The following is a 23,417-nucleotide window of genomic DNA, read 5'->3' as shown; positions in this document are numbered from 1 at the left end:
CGGTAATCAGTTTGACGTCAATTCTGACTTTCTTTCTTTTTTTTTTAGCTGCAACATTGTTCTGTTGCACTTTAATTCAACTCAGTGCTCAGATGCTTTCAGTTTTTACACATTTCTCTGTCTTCAGACCTCAATTTACCAACATTACCATATGCCTTAAGCATTTAGATTGTTCCAAGCATGCACCTTATGGTTACATTAACCAGTTCGTTCTGCAACATGATGCATGAGTTATTGGTTTTGTTGTTCTCACGTTTACTGCCTTGTGCTCAAAGCAACCTGCAAAAGGCTCATCAGGACTGAAATGTGTACTTTGCCATGACGTTTTCCCCTTGAAGAATGTTTGGCTGTGGCTCCTGTAATATGTGTTGCATAACACTAGGACTTCTGTTTAACGTTGTACATCACTAACACTCATGAGCTCCAAGAGGCAGGTGACAATAAGTGAAGGAAGGAAAGATAAAGGAGGACAGTGCCAACAAATGCCCCCCTCTTGCTTAATTGACAAGATAGACATTAAAGAAAAAAGGACTCATTGTTTATTGTATGCAGACTACTTTAAATTACTCCCCCACTTCCTCAGTGATGCAAACAAAGGGCCATTTGATGGCTCACAGGCAATCTTATAGTGTGGATTGAGCACCACACAACGGAGACTAAAATAAGTGTCCATTTAGTGAGCGTAATTACTTAATGCCACAATTATGCAAAATGGCAGAACTTTAGCAAGCCCTAAAGATTTTATGGGGGCCCTGAAAGCCACCCATAAGGGGCACCACAAAGAGAACCGAGCACACCTAAATGTGTCAATACAATTACACAATCTCCTCAACAGGAGGGAATTCATACCATAAATGTGTCTGCTCATTTCGTCATACCACCTGTGCTTGCTTCCAGGCCATTCCTGCAGTTATAAAAATGGGCTACCAGAGCTGACGCACCATAGAGAGTTATTTTTGCTAGCCTGATCTTGACAGAGTTGTTATAAGGCCAGGACGGATGCACATACACATGCTTCTCTTGGCATCAATGGGAAGTGGACTTCTGCAATATGCAGGCACAACATGCACACCAACAAATTCAGACAGCTACATATATCCAGTGTTTTAAAGCAGCCAGAGCCAATGCTTTAACAAACGGTGACATGTTGCATGCTCTGAACGTCACCAAAACTGAAGTAGCGACAACTATTTTTTCTTCCTTTTCTCTCTCTCTCTTTGAAACATGTTCTGCTAACTGCTAAAGGACTCACCTGCATAGACTAGCAGGAATAGGGGCTTTCTCAGCAGAAAGCATGCAAGCACTATGCACATAATGGTCAAAACTACTTATGACCAAGCGAAGACCCTGAATAAATGCTGCTGTTATAATTGATAGTAGCCATGCCTTGCAGGTAAAAGCCATGATAAAAAATGGCCATGCGTGACAATATTCATGTTCTTACAATAAAATGTCACAAAGTGTTAATTTTACATACAGCAATATTTGCTATAGGCCTTTCTCTGTCACATAATGACATACTGTGAAACCAAATAACCGACAACAACCACTGGCTGAAAAAAAAAAAGGTTTTGCATAGCCCCAGGAGTCGATTCTGAATCATCTGCAGATCAGCTGCATGCTAGCTGAGCGTGCTACCAGGTAGCTACTACATGTTTGCATATTGCAACTTAGACCAAAACAACAGAAAACTTAGTGACAGTGACAGCTAGAAGATCTTAAAAGGTCCAAGGATATACACAGATGTTTCTTTTCATGTCATACACTAACAATTATTGTTACTACCTGAATTTTGATTTCAACTAGCCTAGATGTAGAAACAAGAGTTGAATAGCATGTACTAATACTCATGCCACATAGGAAAATTACGAGTTCGTTAAAAATAAATCTTTCCTTCACAAATTCTCAAAACCAAGAACAAAAGTGCAGAAATACAAACATTTTATGTAAATCTTTCGGGAATAATTAGGGACGAAGAATTGGCTTGTCAAAGAAGCAGGAGGACAGGACGGCCATCCTTGTCTTGACAAATGAAACAAGACATGGTAGCTCACCTTCCTCTTGTACCTGCTGAGTGCTTCATTGAAAGACATGTCTCCATGTGCAGGTGAGTGTTCAGATTCCTAAAGAAAAAAAGAAAAGAAAAATATATATGCATTCAATGCCTGAAGGAGTTTCATGGCATAGTATACTACTCCAAGGTAGTAAACGAGAAGAAAAGGGGTTAATCGAGGGGCCCGATATTTATTAGTCATATCATAAGAAGCCAACAAACACTGTCACCAAGGACAACATAGGGGAAATTACTTGTGCCTAATAAATGTAAATAAATGATGCTTTGTTTCTTTATTTCATTTATTAAGCACAAGTAATTTCTCCTATTTTGTCCTTGGCGTAAGTGTTTGTTGGCTTCTTATGATACTCCAAGGTAAGATTTTTAAGAAATCTGCGATGTTATACAATGTTACAAATTTTTAAACATTTAGGATGTGCCCCTTTAACAATGTGTTGCTGTAGAAGGTCTGTCTTGCTATCCATACATGCAATACTTTTCTCACAGACAGCATCGTTTCATAAGCAACAAGGCTAAGCAGCCACAGCAGTAAAGCAACACCCTCTCCTACCCCCCTTTTTTTTCTTTCTCCCCTCTCCCAGAGCAGCTAAAGCACTTGTTGCATACACAGCAATCACTATTATGCGCTCTTCCATGGCTCAAATTTATGTATCTTACTGAATGTATTTGATATGATCTGCAGGCTGGAAAAAGAAAATTAACCTGCCTTAGAATTTTATGAAAAGTTCTATATGTATGGGTCAGGCACATCCAATACAGCTAACCATGTCACTAGGGTACCGGCAGCTTTGTCTTGTCAAATCTATCTGCCTTTACACCTGAAAGTAGACTGAAGATACAGACTTCTTCCACATTGCAGATTTCTACCCAATTAACTGGCTTACTCAATGTTCCTGCATTTAACACTGTCAATTAATGTGTTCTCAGCTTACCATCTGTTTGCTAGCCTTCTGGTTAGCTCAGTTGCTAGAGCAACTGCTCCCCATTCCAAAAAGACATGGTTACTGCAAAGCTTTACCAGTGGACCAGGAAGAGAGTTTCTTCAATTTCAAAGATTGTTCTTTCGAGGAACCTGCATGGGTTTTCTTTATAGTTTTGCACAACTTTCATGTGAATACCAACTTTCCCTTTATAATCACTGGAGTACTTCAAGAACATTCTGCACTGAATGCATTCCCCGATTTCATGCAATTTGTAATTGGCTATGTCCAAACACCCAACAGTCTACTTCACCAACTCATAGACCAGGTACTAATGTGCCACGGACGCTAGCAGAACACCTTTTCTTTTACTTTTTAATTAATTAATTAATTATTTTTTTTGCTCCAGTTTATCATTATAGTTTGTCTTCTCTTTCAAGAGGTTTACAACACACTTTGTTTATCAAATGCTCAACAACCACCATGGCTCAGCTGACACTATTTTACGTCCCAAGTGGCTCACAGCACTATGCACATTCACACTCTACTGCAAGTAAAAAGATGCAATTACAAGTGCATCTAGGAAACACAATGCGCTCAAAGAATGGAAAAACATCATAAAAAAAAAGGCACACGTCATAAACATTGCATCATTAAGAGACACCTAAGGGGGCTCAAAAAGAAAAAAAAAATGAGCTGGTGTTTTTATTAGTGAGTTTTAGCTTGTTTGCAAATGTAATAGCATTTATGAATTACTGGGCCACCACAGCCTTGAACAGCAGTAGCAATGTCATAAGTGACATCTTGTGACGCTTTGCCCATCCACAACATGATAGGAATGCTGTTATGTGGGTATTCTCACTGAAGAAAAAAAAAAAAATAAATAACTGCGTGTTAATGATTCCATCACAGCTAACTCTGCATCACCAGCTACATAGTTTAGTAGAACTTGTTGTTGGGCGAGTTGGTAGATATTAGCGAACATTGTTTAACTGCGCGAGCAAACGAACCACAAAGACAGCGACGGACAAGGACGGGCGCAGAACTTGTTGTTGGGCGAGTTGGTAGATATTAGCGAACATTGTTTAACTGCGCGAGCAAACAAGGACTGCGCCCGTCCTTGTCCCTCGCTGTCTTTGTGGTTCGTTTGCTCGCGCAGTTAAACAATGTTCGCCATCACCGGCTAAGTAGAATACGGTTGTTGGCTGTAATAATAGTTCTGTGTCCTCTCTGGTTAAACTCTGTGCCACAATACGATGCCACCCAATGTGGCAGCTTGCGCAAGTGTCTCCAGTAATCCGACATTCCATAAACTGCAAGACGTTTACGAGTAGGCTAAATCCCTCTTTTAACCATGCACAATATACTGCTATCATAGTCCTGCTTCCTCAGTAATCATAACTCTGCCTCTTGGAGAACACATTTCTATGACAGGTACATGAAAAATTTCTTTGTTTACCAATCTACAGAGATACAGAATGCTAATTTCCCATTGCAAGTCAACATTTTTACGAACCTTCTTAATTATCTCAGGAGATGCACAAGTCTCTATGCTTGAAAAGCTGATGTTGAAGCTCGAATCCAGGCCATTGTTGATCTTTGCATTCAATGCTCCTGAGGATGTCTGTTGGAGAGGGAAAAAATAAAGTATGTTGTTATGCACTATGTGGGGGGGAGGGGGGGAGAGTACAATGTTATGTAAACAAGTATTACTAAGTTTAAAACCTAAATTATAAAAGCTAGTGACACAAAAATAATGATTATCTTAAATAAAGGCTTATCGATTCTTGACAGTGTAATGAGGAAAAAAAAAGGGCAGTATCAGTATGGTCCATTGATGCTGTACTGCAATATTAGGATAACAAGACTCATCTGCACTTACCCCACATTGGTAATTTAGGGCAGAGCCTCATCTCAATGTACTTTCTTGGATATCTTATGTATCGAGCACAATTATAAACACGATCAATTCCTTGTTTTGATGCAGTTATTTTATTGCTATATTGACTTCTGCTTGAGCTTTGTCTGAAGCACCTGATGATTACACTTCGTTCTTATTAGACACTTCAATTCCAAACATATAACTTATATCCAACATTTCTGTTACATGCACCCATCTACTTGGCGCTCACGCCTCAATAATTCATTGTCTATTACCTAAGTTTGCACATGCGACAGAACATCACAAAGAAATGCCGTAAACAAATGAACGATGGCTGCATGGTTGGCGCAATTAAAACAAGCACACATCGAATGCCATGTCAGCGATTTAAATCCTGCTGCTGGACAAATAACAAGAAAACTTCGGCATGGCACATATGTGCTTACATATGGGCATGTGGAGCTTTTTAAACTATGCATTAGAGAAGTCTTCCCATATGTGGCCAGATTTGTGAAACTGATAGGCTTACTTAATAATGAAAAGGGTCATGCTCTCCATTGTTCAACACTGAAATCAGCCAGTGCTACAAGCCGTATATAAACAATGTTGTCCTTCGTGCAAACCATGAGAGTAGCATCCAAATGATATAACTCCAGCTTGCTGCATATGGATTTAAATATGTAACAGAATGACATTTCCATCTGACAAACTACATATAAAACACAATTTCAATGAAGCATTTAAAAGAGCAGTTCCTGCAACTGTTCGGTGCATTTCACAGACTTGTGTTCATGGCATCGATTTGCAAAAGAGTCATTTTCGAAATCAACCCGACTGGCTTTGAAGTCGGCGCCATCAGGAATGAGGTGCATATGGGTGGGCCCAGCTGGACTCCCAGGTTTTGCTCGCAGTATTTCTAGCCAGACGGTACAATGATTGAAATAACCACAGCTCTTTCTTCCTCCATGTGTCTCATCACTAATCATCAGCTCATTCGCCAAACATTTCTAAATGCGTGCCTCAAACACCTTTGGCTGTTAATGTAGGCTTCAGTGAGCATTTATACAAAATGCTTTCAAAGGCCAGTGCTCCACAAACCTTTCTGGAAACGTTCCCTGGGGACGGTGCAGAGGCCATGCTAGAACGACTGGTGTCTGAAGACAGGTGGCTGCCGATGCTTGAACTGTCGCTTGATGGAAGAGGAACAGAGGATGGGCTCTGAGGATGAAAAAAACAAGAAGTATGGCTTGTTAGCCAATTTCATTGGAACAACTAGCTCTGAAAGGCTTCCGATGATTGGAAATCTAGTGAGTGTCACTAAACTAAAGCAAAAATATCAGAGCTGGCTTTCTTGCCAACACTGCCAACTGCTACAACCTGATTAAAACTTCTTTCTAGGTGAGTCGGTGCATACTTGATTTGACAAATTTAACAGCGCTAACACGTGCAACCACTCGCTCAATGCAACCAACACAGCTCAATTGGTTAGGGCATCGCACACGTAATTCGAAGACGTGGGATCATTCCCCACCTGCAGCAAGTTGTTTTTTCATCCACTTTCATTTCATTATTTTATAATTTCTTTAATTCAATTATTAATTACAAGTAATATCCCCTATGTTTTCCTTGGTGTCTTTGTTTGTTGGTTTCTTACGATATGATTAAGAGAAATCGAGCCCCTCGGTTAACCCCATTTCTTCGTGCTCTTACATGATGAGGGTCTCGATTCCGGCAACACTGATGCTTTCAGGTAGCATGTGTGGGTTTATTGACCAGTTGCCTTCACCCAGAGAGATAACGTGCTCGTGACACCTGCGGCAGAAAGGATGTTCCACATCCACCGCCAAGGATTGTGAGTGGTGGCCCTGGCTAACACTCCCAAGGTTAGTTCTAGTAGCAAAAACATAAATACCCAAGAAAGTAGATGGGGAAACCGCACCACGGTAGCTCAATTGGTTAGAGCATCAAACGCATAATGCGAAGACGTGGGATCGTTCCCCACCTACAGCAAGTTGTTTTTTCATCCACTTTCACTGACATTAATTTATAATTTCGTGAATTCAATGATTAATTACAAGTAATTTCCCCTATGTTTTCCTTGGTGTCTTTGCTTGTTGGCGTCTCATGAAATAAACAAGGACGAGACACAAGCGCTTGTGTCTAGTCCTTGTTCCTTTGTGGTTGCATGTGTTGGCGCTGTTATATTTGTCAAATCAACTACAACCTGCAGAGAAGTATATAAGGGAAAAATGATCACAAAGCATTGATAACATAAAGAAAAACGAGTTGCAGTTTCACCCATAATGCAAAGCAGTGATACAACAGGCGGTGAAATAATATGTGCAGTAGGACTTGCACATTTCAGTAAGGTGTCAACCAGAGAAAACATTTTTGGATGTGTGTCGCAATCTTCTCGCAAGAAGAAGAATGCGTTATTCAGCGATAACTCACATAGTTCCATTACATTTTTGGACCCTCCCATATGCAGGGTACGTGCCATGTTTAGAGGAACACCAACCAACCAACGAACTCTGGTCTGAGTCATCTTCAACTGTGGAAGTGCCATTCACTGCTTATGGAGAAGAGGAGAGATGCAGCTTTTTCTTTCTCCTCTCAACCAACCTGCTTTGTGCTTGTGACCATTGCCTTCATTTAAATAAATTCTTTCATATTGGTGCTAGTTTATGAGTAAGCTTTCAGGGTGCAGAGCTGGCCAATTATAGCACATCACAGAAGCTGGTCGCTCAATCGCATGCTCCAGACACATTATCCATCTCTACTATAGCATAGGCGAAGTAACTGAGTGGTAAAACCTTTGGCTGCCTGTGTATTGCCATTTACTCCTGATTTATATTTTCTTTCTTTTATTTATAAACTTCATGCAAAGTGATTTGGGATTGCTGGAAATGACGTTAGTGTTCATTAAAAAAAAGAGAAAAAACAAAGATAAAAAGAAATTGTTATCACTGTAGAAATGATGCTCACAATCAACACCCTATAAAGCCATACTAAATTACAGACATAGCATTAGCGTGTGGTGCTCAATTTAAACAAAGTCCCAATGCTCAACTGTTTGGCTGGAATGATACAGGGAGAGGTTTTGAGAGCAACACATATCAGCAGTTATCTTAAGGCTCTTGTGATCATTTGGAACAATTCATAAAAATAATATATATATAAAACAACACAGCGCTTTTGCAACTCTAATGTATGCATGGAAGAGGCTCCTGCAGCTCGTGCCTATTCTCTCATCAACATAAACCTTTGCTAGTTTTGACCCGGTGGCTGAATGCTGTCTCCCATGCTGGCTTTGCTTTGTCGAACCAGAAACTCTCTGTTACTATGAGGAAAACAAAGAAGGAAAATAACCAGGACTGCTAGCTTCCTTCACTGTTTCCTCAAGTTGGCAATACTATCAGGGCTTGGTGTCTTGCTCATTCTTATTTTAAGACTCTGACTGTTGACTACATAAGAATAACAGCAACATAAAAAATGCTGGTTTCCTTGTGAAAGAGATCAGCACAGTAACACTTGCCTTCCTTACACTGCTGTACAAAATTTCTGGCATAGCCAGAGGGGGTCGGGGTCACACAGAGCATGTGCAACGCCCCCCCCCCCCCCCCCCCCGACCTCTAAAGAGGAGGAGCAAAGAACAGAGAGAAGGCAGGGATATTAACTAGATGTGCATATGGTTGGCTACCTTACACTGGGGGACAGAAAAGGGCGGAATAGAAAGATGAGATAGAGAGGAGGAGGGCCTTACCAAATCAAAGCTGTTCACACAAGCGAGTTGCCCTCAAGAAAGACAAAAGTGCCTTCCCAGCCCCAACCCCCGAAATTCGTATGCAGTCTGCCCACCCCTCCCTCCACACCCACACCTTCCCTGTCCATGACGAAGTGCATGTCAAAGCTTCATCTTATAAATGCTTTACTTCCTTTGACTATAAGCCCACACTCAGGATTTGGTCACCGAGATAGCGGGAAAAAAATGAGACAGATTATAGATTCGGGAGCTTCTGTAGTGTTCCTATGACATATATATATCCCATTTGTGAAAGTTCTGCCGCCAAGGCTGTCCAGAAGGAGAGAGAGAGAGAGAGAGAGAGAGAGAGAGAGGCAGAAAAAATATTGAGAAACAGAATGCCTTGCTGCGTGCTAGTTTACAGAAAGAGGAAGTAGGTGCTAACTTGCCCTTTGCCTTCTTCTCTCTCTCTCACTCTCTCTCGCCACCGCCGCGTGACTTTCTGGTGTTAACACTGCACACGAATGGGGGCAATAAACCCGCCGGTGTTACGAACGGCCTGCAAGGGTAGCGACCTAAAAAATTTTCCCAGCCAGCTGCAGTTGCGGAGATGGCGAGCTTTCCAGAAGCGGCCTTGGAAGCCTTCCCCACCTGCTGCGGTGACTCGTTTTGTAGGGAGGACGATGTGCCGTGTCAACACCCCCGCAACGCCGCTATAACTAAACGCGGTCGGCGGACCAAGTAGTGTTAGTGGATTCGCCGTGGCCGCCAGGGTTGTAAGAAGCGGTGGAACTGCTGGAAGGTGTCTGGCGGCCGTCTCACGGGGCTTGGAAGTCATGGACAGACGCGGCGGCCATTGTCTGCAGGGTCAACACTGGGATGAAGAGGCGCCTGCTCGGGGCAGGTCCCCTGTCTGCGAGAACCCTCTCACCTCGGTGTGGTCAGTGAAACCTGTGCGGAAGTGAGTGTGTAAACCCCTCCCCCTCAAAAGTGGGTCGGCTCTTTGAACGCTCCGTTTGGTCAAACGGCCATTTTTCCCTCACCTAGAGATCTATGGAGGACAGAGTGTATTAAGGGAGCCGTTGGTGGCTCCTCAGTGTGCATTCCTCTTTCAGTCATGTTAGACTGATGAACTGTAACATTCTCATGTAAATACTGTAAATAAACCCATATTCCTCGTTCTCGATGAGAACAAGTCTCTCCCTTCAACAATGTCTTCAGCGTGGATAAGTTGGACGACGGCATGGGCCAGCTAGTTCATGCCCGATCCCAAACAACACACCGGGGATAGCTCAGCGGCTATGGCGTCGCGCTCCTGAGGGCGCGGCTTCGACCCCAGCCGCATTGAAAGCCCTCCACTCGCCCCCAAAGAATAACGCTCATGTGGCGTGCACTAGGTAAACGTCAAAGAACCGCAGGTGGGCAAATTATTCCAGAGTCCCCCACAACGGCGCGCCTTGGCATAATCATGGTTTTGGCGCAGCCCCAGAATTAAATTTTGGCTTGGACCAGTTGGTGCTTGCTGAGACGATGTTATTATGAATCGGCCCTGCCGGGAAATAACTTTCAACGGGAGCACTGGGAGATGGCTCACCAGCAAGGGCCGAGAGGCGCAACTAGCATTTCTCGGCCAGGTCAGGCTGGCAGCGGAAGCCAGTGGAGCCCTAGATTGAGGGCTAACCCCCCTCCCCCCCCCCCCCCCCCGATCCCTTTACACCCCCTTCACTTCAACACTTAGCACGAGAATGATGAAACACGGAGCCACCCGAATAACACGAACACAGAGTAAATATATATTTCAACAGCAAAACGCAGGACGATGCGCTATGCAGGTTAAATGGTAAGCTAGGATCACGCGCGTGTCGCCAGTCCGATTGATATAAGAACTATATCAATCGAAGAAGAAGACCTTACACGAGCGTAAGCGTGTAGCCTCCGTAGCCCTCCAGAATAAAGAGATGAACTTCCTGCACGGTAATGTTTAGATGCTGGCGGAAGTGATGGTTACGAAGCGCGTGTATAAGGCAGCAGATGCTGCCGCAACAAAACCGCATCATGGAAACAGCGCATCGACTTGCGTGTTCGTGTCATTCGCGTGCCTCCGCGTCTCCGCTTTTCGTCAAGCGTCGCGAGCTGCAGTTCATGCGCAGAGATGCGGCGGAGCCGTATCCCAGGCCACATCGCTAGGACGTCACGGTTCACTGGGCCGCTTGACTTGGCATCACGTCACTTTACGTAATTCCGCCACCATTTCGACACGAGTGCGCGTGCACTCCGTCCGCGCGTGCGCCCAAAAGAAGAGAGATGGAGGAAAAAAATGACGAACACGGATGGGGAGCCCGCGTCAGCGCAAGATGCCACGCGCCTGACGCAAACGTCCCCCCTTTTTTTTCGACAGATTCCGCAAAAACGGGCCAACTCATCGACATCGCCACTCGGGTGAAGGAAACACTCATCCGTCACGCGTATGCTGCATGCAACCGAGGAAGAGGCATCGGTAAACCGAAAACGAGAGGTCGTCGCGAGTATGCCGCATTTTACGGGCTCCGCCAACCCACGCACTGTGCGCGTTCGCGCTGACCGCGGTTGCCGCCTCTCGAAGCAACATAGGGACACCGGGAAGCTGCACGGCGAGCGCACCGACACGTGGTCTCAGCTCGTTCTCGAGCGTGCCCCATAAATTCCGAGAGCCCGCAACGCGGGACACGGTCACTTCTACTTCTTTGAGTGTGAAGCAACTCGGACATGAGATGCAGCCCTCGGAAGCAGAACGCCGCCTTAGCCACCTTGTCTCGGAGGTGCCTCTACGCGCGAGGGTGCATTTACTATATCGCTTTCGAAGAAACCTCTTCTGCAACTTTTGCACTATGCATAGAGCAGAGTGGCCGCTACCGTTAAACAGGATTTGTCGGACAAACGCAACTTCGATTAATGAGCCAGGCAGCAATGGTTCTCAAACACCTATAGGACACGTGCCTCGACAGCAGCGCCGGCGGGCTTGGCATCGAGGCACCCTACAAACATCTATAGAGTCGCTTTATACATGCGTATAGAGTAAATCTACACACGTCTAAGGGACTTTACACACGTCCACCACTAGGTGACCCCTCGCGACGACACCAGTTACGCCATCGTGTCATCTGCGATAGCCGCGCGCGACACACAGGCAGGCAAAACAATATGCGCGTTGTTGTCCGTATGAAGTCGTGCTTTGCGCACCATGGGCCCGTCCGCCGGAGGGTGTATGTATGGAACTTTCCAACGAGAGCTACCTTGGGGGGTCGCCATAAAGGCACTCTGGACTGTTGTCGAGACACGCAAGTCCACCTCAAACGCACAGCAGATTCTGCAGCGCGTGCGTTTGCACTCCCGCGCAACATTTCGGAAAGGAGGCAGCGCCAATGAATCGACACTCTTTCGGCGCTGTGCCGCGCTGCTTCAAGGGCTGCAGAAGATGGTGCCCATTTTTCAGTCTCACCAGCAAGCACCACTTCCCTCTAGACCTCGACGAGTGCAGGTGTTGAAGTACAGTGCCGGCGCGCGGGGGGCCGGGCGACGAATTCTCTCGAGCAAGTCACTCCACAGGGCCACTACGGATAAACCCTTAAATATAGTCGCGCTGTTGCATGCACGTAAATAGTTGCCTTCTATATTTTACCCTGTCTGCCGCAGCGTCTTCTTTCCCTGTCATTTACCCCCCCCCCCCCCCCCCTTGCTGACCGCCGTTCATGTGTCAGCAGACAGCGCTAAGTAAACAGTTACAGTGCCGTAAGGAGTAATTTCCTTCCCTTCCTTGTTCTTTATTTTATTTAATAAAAGAAACCAAAGAATCACTACTACTACGGCATTAAAACACAGTCCTTCCCCGAAGGAACTCCCCAGGTCCTGAAAGCCTGATGCTGTCACCCCCTTCGCCCAAAAATGCAAGAAACAAAAGAACCAGGAAGCGAAGCCCTTATTCATATTCCGTATTGTGGGTGCGGTCACCTGAAATAAATAAATAAATAAATAAATAAATAAATAAATAAATAAATAAAGAAAAAAAATAAATTTACTGATCGCGAAGATTTCCAGGCAACAAACTATCTTTTACGTCAGTGGGAAAAGTGCATATACCTTCCACAATGGCAACCCGCCAATAAGATTTGGCGGGTTGCCAAAGATAGCACATCTTTCTACCATTTCAAAAAGTGATCACGGGGTGGGTTAATAGTCGCGCAGGCGACTATTAACCCACCCCGTGATCACTTTTTAAAATGAAATGACGAGTAAACAAGAAAACGGCAAGGGAACGAGGAAAAGTCCTGGCATCAAAACCCGTATACGATCTCAAGATGTTCTTGATGCAGTGACTTTTTCCCGCCAGATATCCGCGGTCATCGCCAGCGTGACCACCGTGACCAAGGCAGCGAGTGACCGCAGTTTCCGCAGTAAGTCACCGCTGCTGTTGCTATATCCGGACAGTGTCGGCCACGCACAAGCAAGCATGCACTATGCGCGCAGTAATATACAGCGACAAGGCGAGTCCCCAGGAGCGAATCATGAGGGTTCCCTAGCCAGAGGTCGGCACAATAAGCGGTTACTCACTCGTATTCGCCCACCAATATTTTTCTGGGATATATATGTAAATGATCACACTTATTGGCACTCATTCCCGTGCCTATTGTAGTAGTATTCACTAACGCTCACTCGCGTGGACAGTCGCTTTCATTCACACTTCTACCGGCACCCACTCGCCACACTCACCAGCACTTATACGTCCGCATGCGTATTCACTCATACACGTCGACAGTCATCATTCACGTTCATACCCACTCAAAACTCGCCGTCACCTACTTAATTTCGTTGACACTCACGTTGTCCGGCACCCATTCCAGCACACACAGACACACCTATAAATCCAATCACACCATTCGTGCGTCAGGTACACACTAAATCCCACGTCTGTGGAACTGTGGATGGAAGTATGAGTCAGGGCAATCAAGAGCGAGTACATGCCGATCTACGTCCGAGCCGGATGCACCAGGAGAGGTCATCCATGCACGCTGACCATTCCGCTTCGCTGAATCTCGAAAAACCACACAAAGCCACAGGAGCTCTAAAAGTGTATTTCCCCACGGCCACAGACAACACGAACATATATTCTAGAAGGCGTCCCAGTGCAGCGTCTATAAGCGACCCCAGCCATCGCGGTAAGCAAGCAGCGGTCACCTTGCTAATCGAGCTGGACATTCAGCAAGAATCTTCCTGAAGACACGTACGCGAAGAGGAGCCTGGAAGCTCGGACGTGACGTCCAACTTGCGCCGCAAACCAACCCGTGCTCGATCGCTGCAGTTCAATCGCATGGACACCTAATCGAAATTTTACGCCCCAATGATCTACTGTTTCCTTTGAACTTCAATTTTCCAGGGCCTCTCTCACCTAAGTGGGTGCCAACAGACCGTGACAGCTTCATTCCCAGAAAACACAGCGCACGCAGAAACACTTAGCGTGGAGGTCCGAGGAATCGATGCATTACGGAAGAGGCTGCTGCTGGTTCATTTCAAAAAAAAAAAAAAAACCTATATTTTCGGCTAAAGCCGCGGAACAAAATCCCATTTTCTAGTATTAAGCGGGCACGTGATGCACAAGAAGCGTGACCGATAAGTTGCGTTTTCCTCGTTGCACGCATGCAGTATAGAGTAGCACGAATTGCGTTTTTTTTTTTTTCAGCCGAAACGAATACACTGAAATGCATATCGGGACTACAGCCGCAGAGGCCAGAGTTCAGAACGACCGCGCCTAGAAACGAGGTCATGAGTGTGGCCATTGTAAACAAGAGGGAAGATTGTATTTGTGGCCAAGTTATCTCGTGGCATCAGCTGGCAATGAGATGAATTTGGTCACGAAATGAGAATGAGGCAGAGTGCGTGCATCGTAAAAGAGATGAATACTAAGGCTGCGGGCAATAATGAGCCAGGTGAACCGTAGAAGAAAAGGTGGCGAGGCAACACCGTCGATGACATCAGCGTCCGGAATGTGGAACGGCTAAACATTGGTGTAAAATGGCTACGCAACCTTGATAAAAAATGGCGACGCGGAGCGGTATTTGGCCAATGCTCGAACCCCGAGTACACCAAAGCCTGATACACCATTTTTTTTTTTGTCGCGGTGCTAACAAATCATTCGGGACCGTCATTAAATCCCCCGGCTGACACGAACCGCGGTGTCCCATCGGTCGCGCTCAGCATGAGAGCCATTCATTATACGCTAAGCGGGTTTATTTATTCAGCGCACGAGAGCGCGCGCTAGTGTGAAGAGAGCCTTCTGCAGGATATTCCAGCCTCGTTTAGGCTATCTGCGCGGCAAAGAAGAAACGAGGTAAAACATGCGCGCGTGCGTAAGCGGGGTACGTGGGAGTGTGTCAGAGAGAGAGAGAGAGGACGATGAGGATGCCGCGGAGCAAGAACGCGTGCGAGGTGCTCTGTGCTTGCTCACTGGCGGACTCAGGGGGTATAGAAAGTTGGATGAGCGGATGAGGGTGAGGGGGTGCTCCCCTCTTTCTGGTTTCATGTATGCTTTAGTAATTCTCCTCATCCCCCTTGTGGCTACCGTGTACGTGCCCTTGTCTGCGCTCGTGGTGTCCGTGTGCCCCCCCCCCCCCCCCCTTCCGTAAATTTCGTGAGCGTTTTCGAAGCCGCTATACGCTAAGCGCAGCACCAAATATACAGCTATAGTAGGTGCGAAGTACACACCGCGTAGAAGCCTCCCCAACTGCGAAAAATGCATGCACGTACCGGGGCAGCTGTCCGTCAACTGCGCAGTCCATCCGACGCCTCCCTCGCCGCCGCCATCTCAGATCCCCTCCGAAAACACGCACTACGTAGATGGAGGAAGCGCGTGAACGCACACACACACGCACGCACTCGACGACCGCCACTTCTCGCAATGAGGTGGAGATGAGTGTTTGTGCAGCCCCGCACTTTCGGGAGCTTTTCTTTTTTCGCTTCGTTTCGCTTCGAGGAAGAAAAAAAAAGTAAGCGTAGCAGAGGACGCGTCGTCTCGACACAACACGGTCAGAAAAAGAAACGAACGTACACATTCACACACACAAACGCACTAGACGACGGACGCGGCAGTAGCAGGGGCTGCGGAATCAGAGAAAGGAAAAACGAGAAGCGGCGGGTGGGGAAGAACCGCGCACAGTTTCCTGGTCGTTTTTGTCGTCGTCGTCGCCCCGTTTACGCTGTCATCGTCGTCCTGTCCAGAAGACGAGCAAAACCTTTATATATATAGAAACAATTCAAATGACAGCAAGAAAACACGTCAGCCAGCCAGCAGCAGCAGGCTCGCCGCCATTCCGGGTCGGCACACTTTTCTCACATTTCCGTCGCTGAAACTTTCACCGAGACAGAGCACGCGAATGAAGGCCACGAAACGCAGCGAAGACGGTCGCTGATCATACGCTGCCTCCGCATCAACACAACCACAGGAGGGCCACCGCGTACACGGCCTGCGTAGCGGCGACGATCGCCAATGTTTTTGTGTACTCTACAGAGGGTAAATATCCGTGCGGGGAGCCAAATGGGCTAAGCTAGCTGGCTGACTGGATGGGTGCCGAATATCCGAATTTCTGCTTCTTTCGGCGTGGGCAATAGAGTCGCTTCTGCCAGTGTGTCGTCGTATACGTGCGCGCGTTCTGCACCACGGCAGCCCGCACCCTCCCTGACCCTCCCTCCCCGCACCGTCGTCATCCCACGGCGCCACAGCGCACAGGACCCTGCGCCCTCCTCCTTCTCGCACAAGGCGAGTCCGAGCAGCCCGGCAGAGAGAAGACCCGGTGTTTCCTAAGGACCCCGTTATATTCTCGGAGAGCGGAGCTCGGGCTCCCCCAGCGCTCGAGCGCGGGGCGCTATTTCCGTCGGCGAACAGAGGCAGCAGGGCTCGTCCCCGGGGTCGCCGCAGCCCGCCCTGCGCTCGGGCGCGACAGCAGAGCTCGCCTTCGGGGAAGGCAGGCTTGGGCGGCGGAAGAACTATCGGGTGGTAGCGCGTTACCCAACACCGGCGTCGCCCAATTTTCGCCATCTCCCCCCCATCGACGCCCCGCGCCAAGCTTCTTTATTCGCTCCACCGGTCGCCCGTGCGAGGAGGGCCCGGGACCAGCTGTTCGCCTTCCGTCGTCGTCTTCGTCGAAGGCGACGGTGTGCGTACGCGCCAGGTTTTCAAGGCAAGATGCGGTCGGTCGCGCCTGAAGCGACGTCGGTCGTTGCACCCTCGCTCTGCATGCACAGCTGTATGCTAGGAATAAACAAATACTGATAGAGAGAGAGAGAGAGAGTGAGTGGGACTAAGGCGCAAGGTTTGAGCCCGCGACTGCGGCGGATGTCGTCGACTTCTGCGGCCCTTCTTCAGCCGCCTTTGATTTTGGGCACCAACGATATAAAACGGGGCTGGCTGCCCCTCGCGGGGCAAGCGAGAGGTCTCGTCACTGACGCGCAAGCGCTCTCGCGTCGCGTAAACAGTAGACGCGTCAACGACTTCAGTCCTCCTCGCGAGTGTATAATTAGGAAACGATCGAGCAGCGCGCGTCCAAGGCAGAACTGGGCGCGCGCGTAAACGAGCGTCACCTGTCCGGCTCGTGCTGCCGAGACAACCGCAGTGACAGAGACAACAGATCGCGATGCGTACACCGGTCCGAAGCCGCAGCTCGAGCACCAGTGCAGGCGCGCTAATTTCCACGGGTTTCGACGAGCAGCGGTGCACCGGGAGACGCCGATGCGGACGAGACGAAGCATACGACAAGCGCATTTCCAGGACAGAATGTGACACAGTTCACGCACAACTGATAGGGAGGGGGTGGTCATTTTTTTAAAAGTTCTATGAAATTTTTAAAAGGTCGCCTGTGGCAGATAGCGTAAATCTTGTCCTCGAGCTGGATTATTCGAAGTGGCGGGCATTGCTAGCGTAGCAAATCGAAACGCATATTAAGCTGATTAACGAACATTAACTAATTAACTCCATAATTAATTACAGAAAGGTACAATTTTGGGCCAGTTGGCGATGCATCACGCCGAAACGCGATAGACGGGACAAAGCAAGGCGAGACAGACGGAGCGCTTGTCGTCCGTGTCGCCTTAACTTAGTAGACCTGTCTCCCGCGCTTCCCCGTGCTCAAATATTAGTTTATTACTTTACGGCCCGTATTGCAATTTACGAATTTTAGCCGTTGAGCCTGCAGGGCGCGTCCGCTTGAAATGAATTTCTAGGAATAACACAAGTTTCGAGATACTATTTCCCAAAGCGTGGGACGAAGTACATGGGCGTTCCAGTTACTTTTTTTTTTTGCTTCAATGCATAAAAGAACGTTTTGTTAAAAAAAAAAGTAAGTGGAACAACAGCGCATTTTTATGGCGAGTCTGATGGCGCTTATATCTCCAAACTGGCATTATTCTGGAAATTCACTCCGACTGGGTACACCTTGCGAGCTCACTGCCTACAATTCGTGGATCGCAATACGTGCCGTAAAGTAATTAATTCAGAAGGTAATTAGTGAATCTGTGTAAATTAGTTGAACAGGTGTTTCGCATTATCGTGCAAGTATACGGTCCGCATCTTTGAATAATCCAGCTCAAGGGCTAGAATTATGCTATCTGCAACAGGATATTTTTTAAAATTCCGTAAAACTTAGGAATGATCACCCAGTTTGTCGGAGTTCGGTTTCATTATCATTTTAAATCACAGCGGCAAAGGCAAAGGCGCACGCAACGCAGGCACCGCAAACACACACACACATAGTCTCGTAAGGCGCGCAATGAATGGATGAATGTTAGAAGCGGCCACTCTGAAATTTTGTCAAGGACCACGGCCACGAAGAACCTTTTATTTTAACTATTTCGTTAACGCTAGAAATGTGCTAATTTTCGGTGCTTTTATGTTTTAACATGTTACTTCGTGACGTAATAGTAGTCTCAACGTATACACTGCGATACACATTGCAATATTATGTCCTGATCACTGTTGTTTTGCATGAATGTATAGCAATAATAATAGCTGAAATACTTTTTGTGAAGTTTCAAAGAAGCAACTAGTACAAAAAAAGAGTAGAAGAAAAAAAATCTACTATACACAAAATCTGCACTTCGTTCCTAGTTTCCAATTTCTGTACGACAGATCAAGCAAGCAATAAATAAATAAATAAATAAATAAATAAATAAATAAATATTAAGAGGATTTTTTGACGTCAGTATTGGCCGTAGTGATGCCCATTCTAGGCTGGAAAGCCGTAGCTTCGCAAATGTGAAAACGGATACGTTCTCATTGAACAGTGAGAAATTGTTTTCACTCATTGCAGCAGGCACCTGCATTGTATTTTGCCGCATTCTTTAAGCTCCCGATGCAATGTGATTGCCACGTCAAGGAACACGCAGAAGCCTCCTTTTCATACTTGATCATTGCGTTCGATCAGCTTTTCCGAGCGAGCAAGCTGGTCCAGTGTGCGTTCAACTGGCGCTCGAGCTTCCATATGTTTTGTTCATTTCCTGTACAATGCATGCACAGTATAATGTGGAGAGTTGCACAATATTGTACAGCAGTAACATGCACTGATGAGCATCTGCCGCTGTCTGAGGCATCGTTAAAGCAGCCTGTACGTCGGATCGGAAAAATTGACAACCAGAGAGAAGCTTCTGTGGCTTCTTCGTCTTCACTGCTGCTTTCATTTAAAAATTTTGTTCGCGAGTTGACAAAAGCGCAAATTTTGCTTGTGTTCATTGGAGAAGTACTAGCAGCACCGGAGGGCACAGTTTCGACGATATACCTCCAGTCGTAAGTCTTTAAGTCGTTACGATTGTTGTCCCGTTGTAATTAGTAGATTATAACTTCGCGCTTCCTCTACGCCTTGGCGTCATCGAATGCTCGAGCCCACCTGTATCAATCAGTTTCCAAGGCGAGTAGACCTTCCGCCGCCGCGTGTATCTTACAAATACAAAGTCTACGGGGGGGTCCGACGCCTGCCCGCCCTTATGCGTGTGCCCTAAACAAGAGAAGTAAATATTCTCCGCACTCCGTTTCCTTCAGCACGACAACGCGCCACTGTCGGCGTGTTCCTCCTCGTTAAAAGCCACTATTAAAACGCCGTTCTCGTAAAATGTACTGAAGAGCGATGTCAAGTCGGAAAAAAGAACGTTCAGGGAACACACTTCTCCAGAGTGCGACAGGGTTACTGGGCTGCCAACACGGGGAGCGGTGTGCGTGCTCGCCTCTCCAGAACGGCAATGCGGCGTCTATCAAAGTTTCGCGTGTATACCCCGCACCTCTATAGACAACCGAGTAGCCGTGGCAGGGCACCTCGACTGTGCAGTTCGGCGCGCACAGCTTGCAACATGGACTTACATCTGACTGGAAGTAGAGCAAGTTGGCAGGAATGGTAACGTTGCCGAAAGGCAGGCGTGCAAACGCGGCCACGTTGCACATACACTTCTCGTTTTGCCCCTTCAGTAAGGTGAATTTCAACGCAAACTCGCTCGCAGCTGCCGAACGTTTCCTGCACCTGTTACACTGCTGCTGAGCGCGAGGCTCTCGGTTCGCGATCCCGGCCGCGGCGGCGCATTCCGTTGGGTCAGGAATGCGAAAAGCGCTCGCGCACGGCACGCGCTCTGGGTGCACGTTAAAGTGCTGCAGGAGGTTAAAATTTCAACCCGGAGTCCCCTTCCCACTATACGGCGTTCCTTATCACACCGTGGTTCTGACACGTAAGACCCCATAATTTAATTTGGTTCGATAAATATATTTCTTTCGAATGCTGACGCACTATTTTCTTGGTGGCGATTGCGAGCGACGAAATAGGTCTCTCCTTTCAGCCTTTGTATAGCGTTGCTCGCTGTGCATGAAAAAGGAATATAGCAACGTTTTGAGGGAAACTGTACGTACTCTCTCGGCCCGCCTTACCGTGCAGGCGAGGAGGCCGCTGTCGTCGTGGCTGCGGCGTTCTCCATAGGAGGCGGCGGCGGCGGCGGAAGCGGGCGACGGCGGTGACAGGCTGCCCGAGACGGCGCCAGCAGGGGCCGCAGCAGCAGCAGCAGCGGGCGGGGAAAGAACGGAGCCCCCGCTGCTGTTGGTGCCCAGAGAGGAGGACTTTTGCTGGGCCGAGCGACGGTGAAGGCGCTTCCGCTTCTCCGCAAACTGCACGAGGAGAGAGAGACAAGAAAACCAAGCTTATTTATTTGTTCATTTATTTATTACACCCGGAGGGCCAAACCGCCATCAGAGTGTAGTGGCTACAGTCAGTACGACTAGGAACATATCGGCATATGTCGTGTACAGTGTTTGATGCTTCACATGCTATAACAAATGCTACAAAGTCATCGCTCGGAGACCGAAGCGCCTTTCTGTACCAGACCTTTCTCTAACGTTGTTGTTGTTGTTGTTCCCGATTCTATATAGCTACAATAATGTTTGTACAATCAGATTGCGTGCGCGAAGCGAACAGCGGTGCACAGCCCGCTGCTCGGCGATCGAAACGCGACACCCGCGCAGGAGAGCACGGCTGCCGGCGCTTTTTCTTGCGCCATCGCGGTGCAGCGTTGGGGAGACCCGAGCTCGCGCGCATATTACGTTACAAACGACGAAAGCCACGGGCCCCTGCGACAACACAGAATGTGGCGCCCCAGCGATCCACCAGCGCTCATCGGTATAGCGCAAGAAGTACCGGCCGCTGTGCAGTCCGAGCGGAGCGCCGCATCGTGTATATGCGAGCGCCAGATACACATTACGCTGGAGCGTACGACGAGCGACGTACAAATAGCCGATGCGTTTAATTTAATCGGCCCCTAAAGATCAGACTGCGACGACTGTGCCTGCGCCGCTGCCGTACGTTGTGCTTTGTGTGTTGATTTTTTTTTTCGTTTTTCGGTTGGTACAAGTTCGTTGACTAAAGAGTTAACTTTTTAGCTAGAATTTTTAAAGCAGTCCTACTGTTCACCGTCACTACAGCGCGAAAACTGAGAAAAAAAAACTTGTAAACAAAGAAAGATGCAAGAAATAGTAAACGGCTTTGTTATAACCATGGCGGCAATTGATACGGGACACGGCCTTCGGGTGAATTAACATCAATACTGAATCGTATAACCTCTAATTATGGTAGCAAACAAAGCTCGGCGCTAAAACGAAGGTCAAAGAAAGGAATGCACGACGCGCACCGAGTATCTATAAGCACGTACGTAACCACTGCAAAATGTTACGCTGACAACGCAATGCTCTTGAAAATGATAAACAGTAAACAAGGCTCGAGGCGACGGCGTCAAAATCAGTGACGTCACGACGAACCGATGAGGGAACTTCAAAGCGTCGTCGTCATGCGTCTTTCGATGCCACGCCTTTCCTGGCGTTTATGCCAAGCCTGTTTCTCGCAGTAAAAGTGGGCTTCCTTTCTTGATTTCTTTTTGTACTGCAGAAGCTTTGCGTACAAATACAGTTAAAATTACTTATTTTCCTAGTGTCCCTTTCAGGCTGCATTCTTAATGGCAAAACCGTCTTATAACGTCAAAGCGCTCACAGAAGTGTCTGGAGGGAAGGCCTGCAGAGTCGTCATCCTCATAATTCATTCATCTACGCAGCCCAACTGAGACCTCTCGAAGCGATCTCCAATTACACCGGAGTTGCATCAGCAGCCTATTAGCTGTATACAAGCACATTTCTTGCACCACGCCATCTAATTCGCTGCCGTCCTCTACACGAGTAAACGGAACCTGCAGATTAATATTTCATTGCAGTAAAATATGCGCGCCAGGCGTCACATATAATTCACTAAAAACCCCACCCCTCTGCTGTATATCATTCACATCGTGTATAAGAAATGCTAAGTAAGTGTTTCCCTCGACCCTGCACACGGGCTGCATCCTCGCGCGTCCCTTGTGATACTAAAAAGAAACTTTAGCCGACACTCACGTCTGCGGTCATCCATTGACTCCAGCTAACATGATTTTGACATGGCCGAAATAGAGTCCGCAAGTCGGTACTTACCGCACCAGTCGTCGTATTTTTCTCTAATTTAGCAGTCAAAACGTTCGGATGAAGAGTCTCACTAAATCACCATAATTCTGCGTAACGCTACTTCAAGGCTGGGCGCCTACAAACACTGCCAGTTCTTATTTATGAAAAAAAAAAAAGAAATGCCTGAATGTCAGAAAGTCCCACCTCTCCTTCAAAATGAAGCAACACAAATAAACGCGACAAGCGGCCACTCATTTTTCATTTCTTTTCTCGCGAACCACTCGGCAAGGCAAGAGGCCCAAATGTGCTGACGACACGCATAACTGTTCATCCCGTTGAAAGGCGTCAACCTCCGCGGCTCTGCTACTGTATAGGTCGCCAACACCGCGGCCCGGCTAACGCCTCACGGAGCAGACGCCGGCGCAGATTCAGTCCGCGGGACAACGTTTCGACAGCGACGGTTATTACATGAGGCGGGCAGTTTGCGATGCACAAAAGCAGAAGCTACATGGCGCTGCGACGGGCCGTGAATTAAATAAATCCTTCTTGCGGTGCCACTCGGAGCATACGCTTGGTTCCCGAGCTCAACCCTGGCGAAAAAAATGTGCGCTTGCTGTGTATGCGCCAGAACGTTTACCTTGAAATCCTTCGCAGACATCGGGTATACAGCGTGGGCAGGTCAAAATTGCCCGCGACTGCACGCTTGAATGGGCGGCTCGATGCTCGCGCAGCGACTGCGACAGCCTCGTCTTCCTCAGAACGGACCGCGCACGCGATGGCGCTGCCACTATAGTCCCACCGGCAAGGGTTTAGAAACCAAGGGTCGAAGC

The 23,417-nt window shown here is 47.5% G+C and overlaps 1 protein-coding gene across 13 annotated transcripts in view; it reads right to left on the bottom strand.

The window, feature by feature from the left end:
• Positions 1-23,417, bottom strand: part of LOC135913055 (rootletin-like) — a 308,691-nt gene that overhangs the window by 111,508 nt on the left and 173,766 nt on the right. For 10 of the 13 annotated variants that reach the window (XM_065445705.1, XM_065445709.1, XM_065445717.1 and 7 more), the window contains 4 exons: positions 20,527-20,778; positions 5,975-6,094; positions 4,511-4,618; positions 2,055-2,123 (listed from right to left, as the gene is read on the bottom strand). In XM_065445705.1, the coding sequence (XP_065301777.1) occupies positions 2,055-2,123; positions 4,511-4,618; positions 5,975-6,094; positions 20,527-20,778 (549 nt within the window). Of the gene's footprint in view, positions 1-2,054; positions 2,124-4,510; positions 4,619-5,974; positions 6,095-15,395; positions 15,598-20,526; positions 20,779-23,224; positions 23,331-23,417 lie in introns of those variants that run through there. The other 3 variants (XM_065445711.1, XM_065445706.1, XM_065445718.1) reach the window with 3 other exon arrangements.

Source organism: Dermacentor albipictus, chromosome 1 (genome assembly GCF_038994185.2).
Source record: "Dermacentor albipictus isolate Rhodes 1998 colony chromosome 1, USDA_Dalb.pri_finalv2, whole genome shotgun sequence".
In the NCBI taxonomy this organism is placed as follows: domain Eukaryota; kingdom Metazoa; phylum Arthropoda; class Arachnida; order Ixodida; family Ixodidae; genus Dermacentor; species Dermacentor albipictus.
This window is presented reverse-complemented; position numbering and strand designations above follow the sequence as displayed.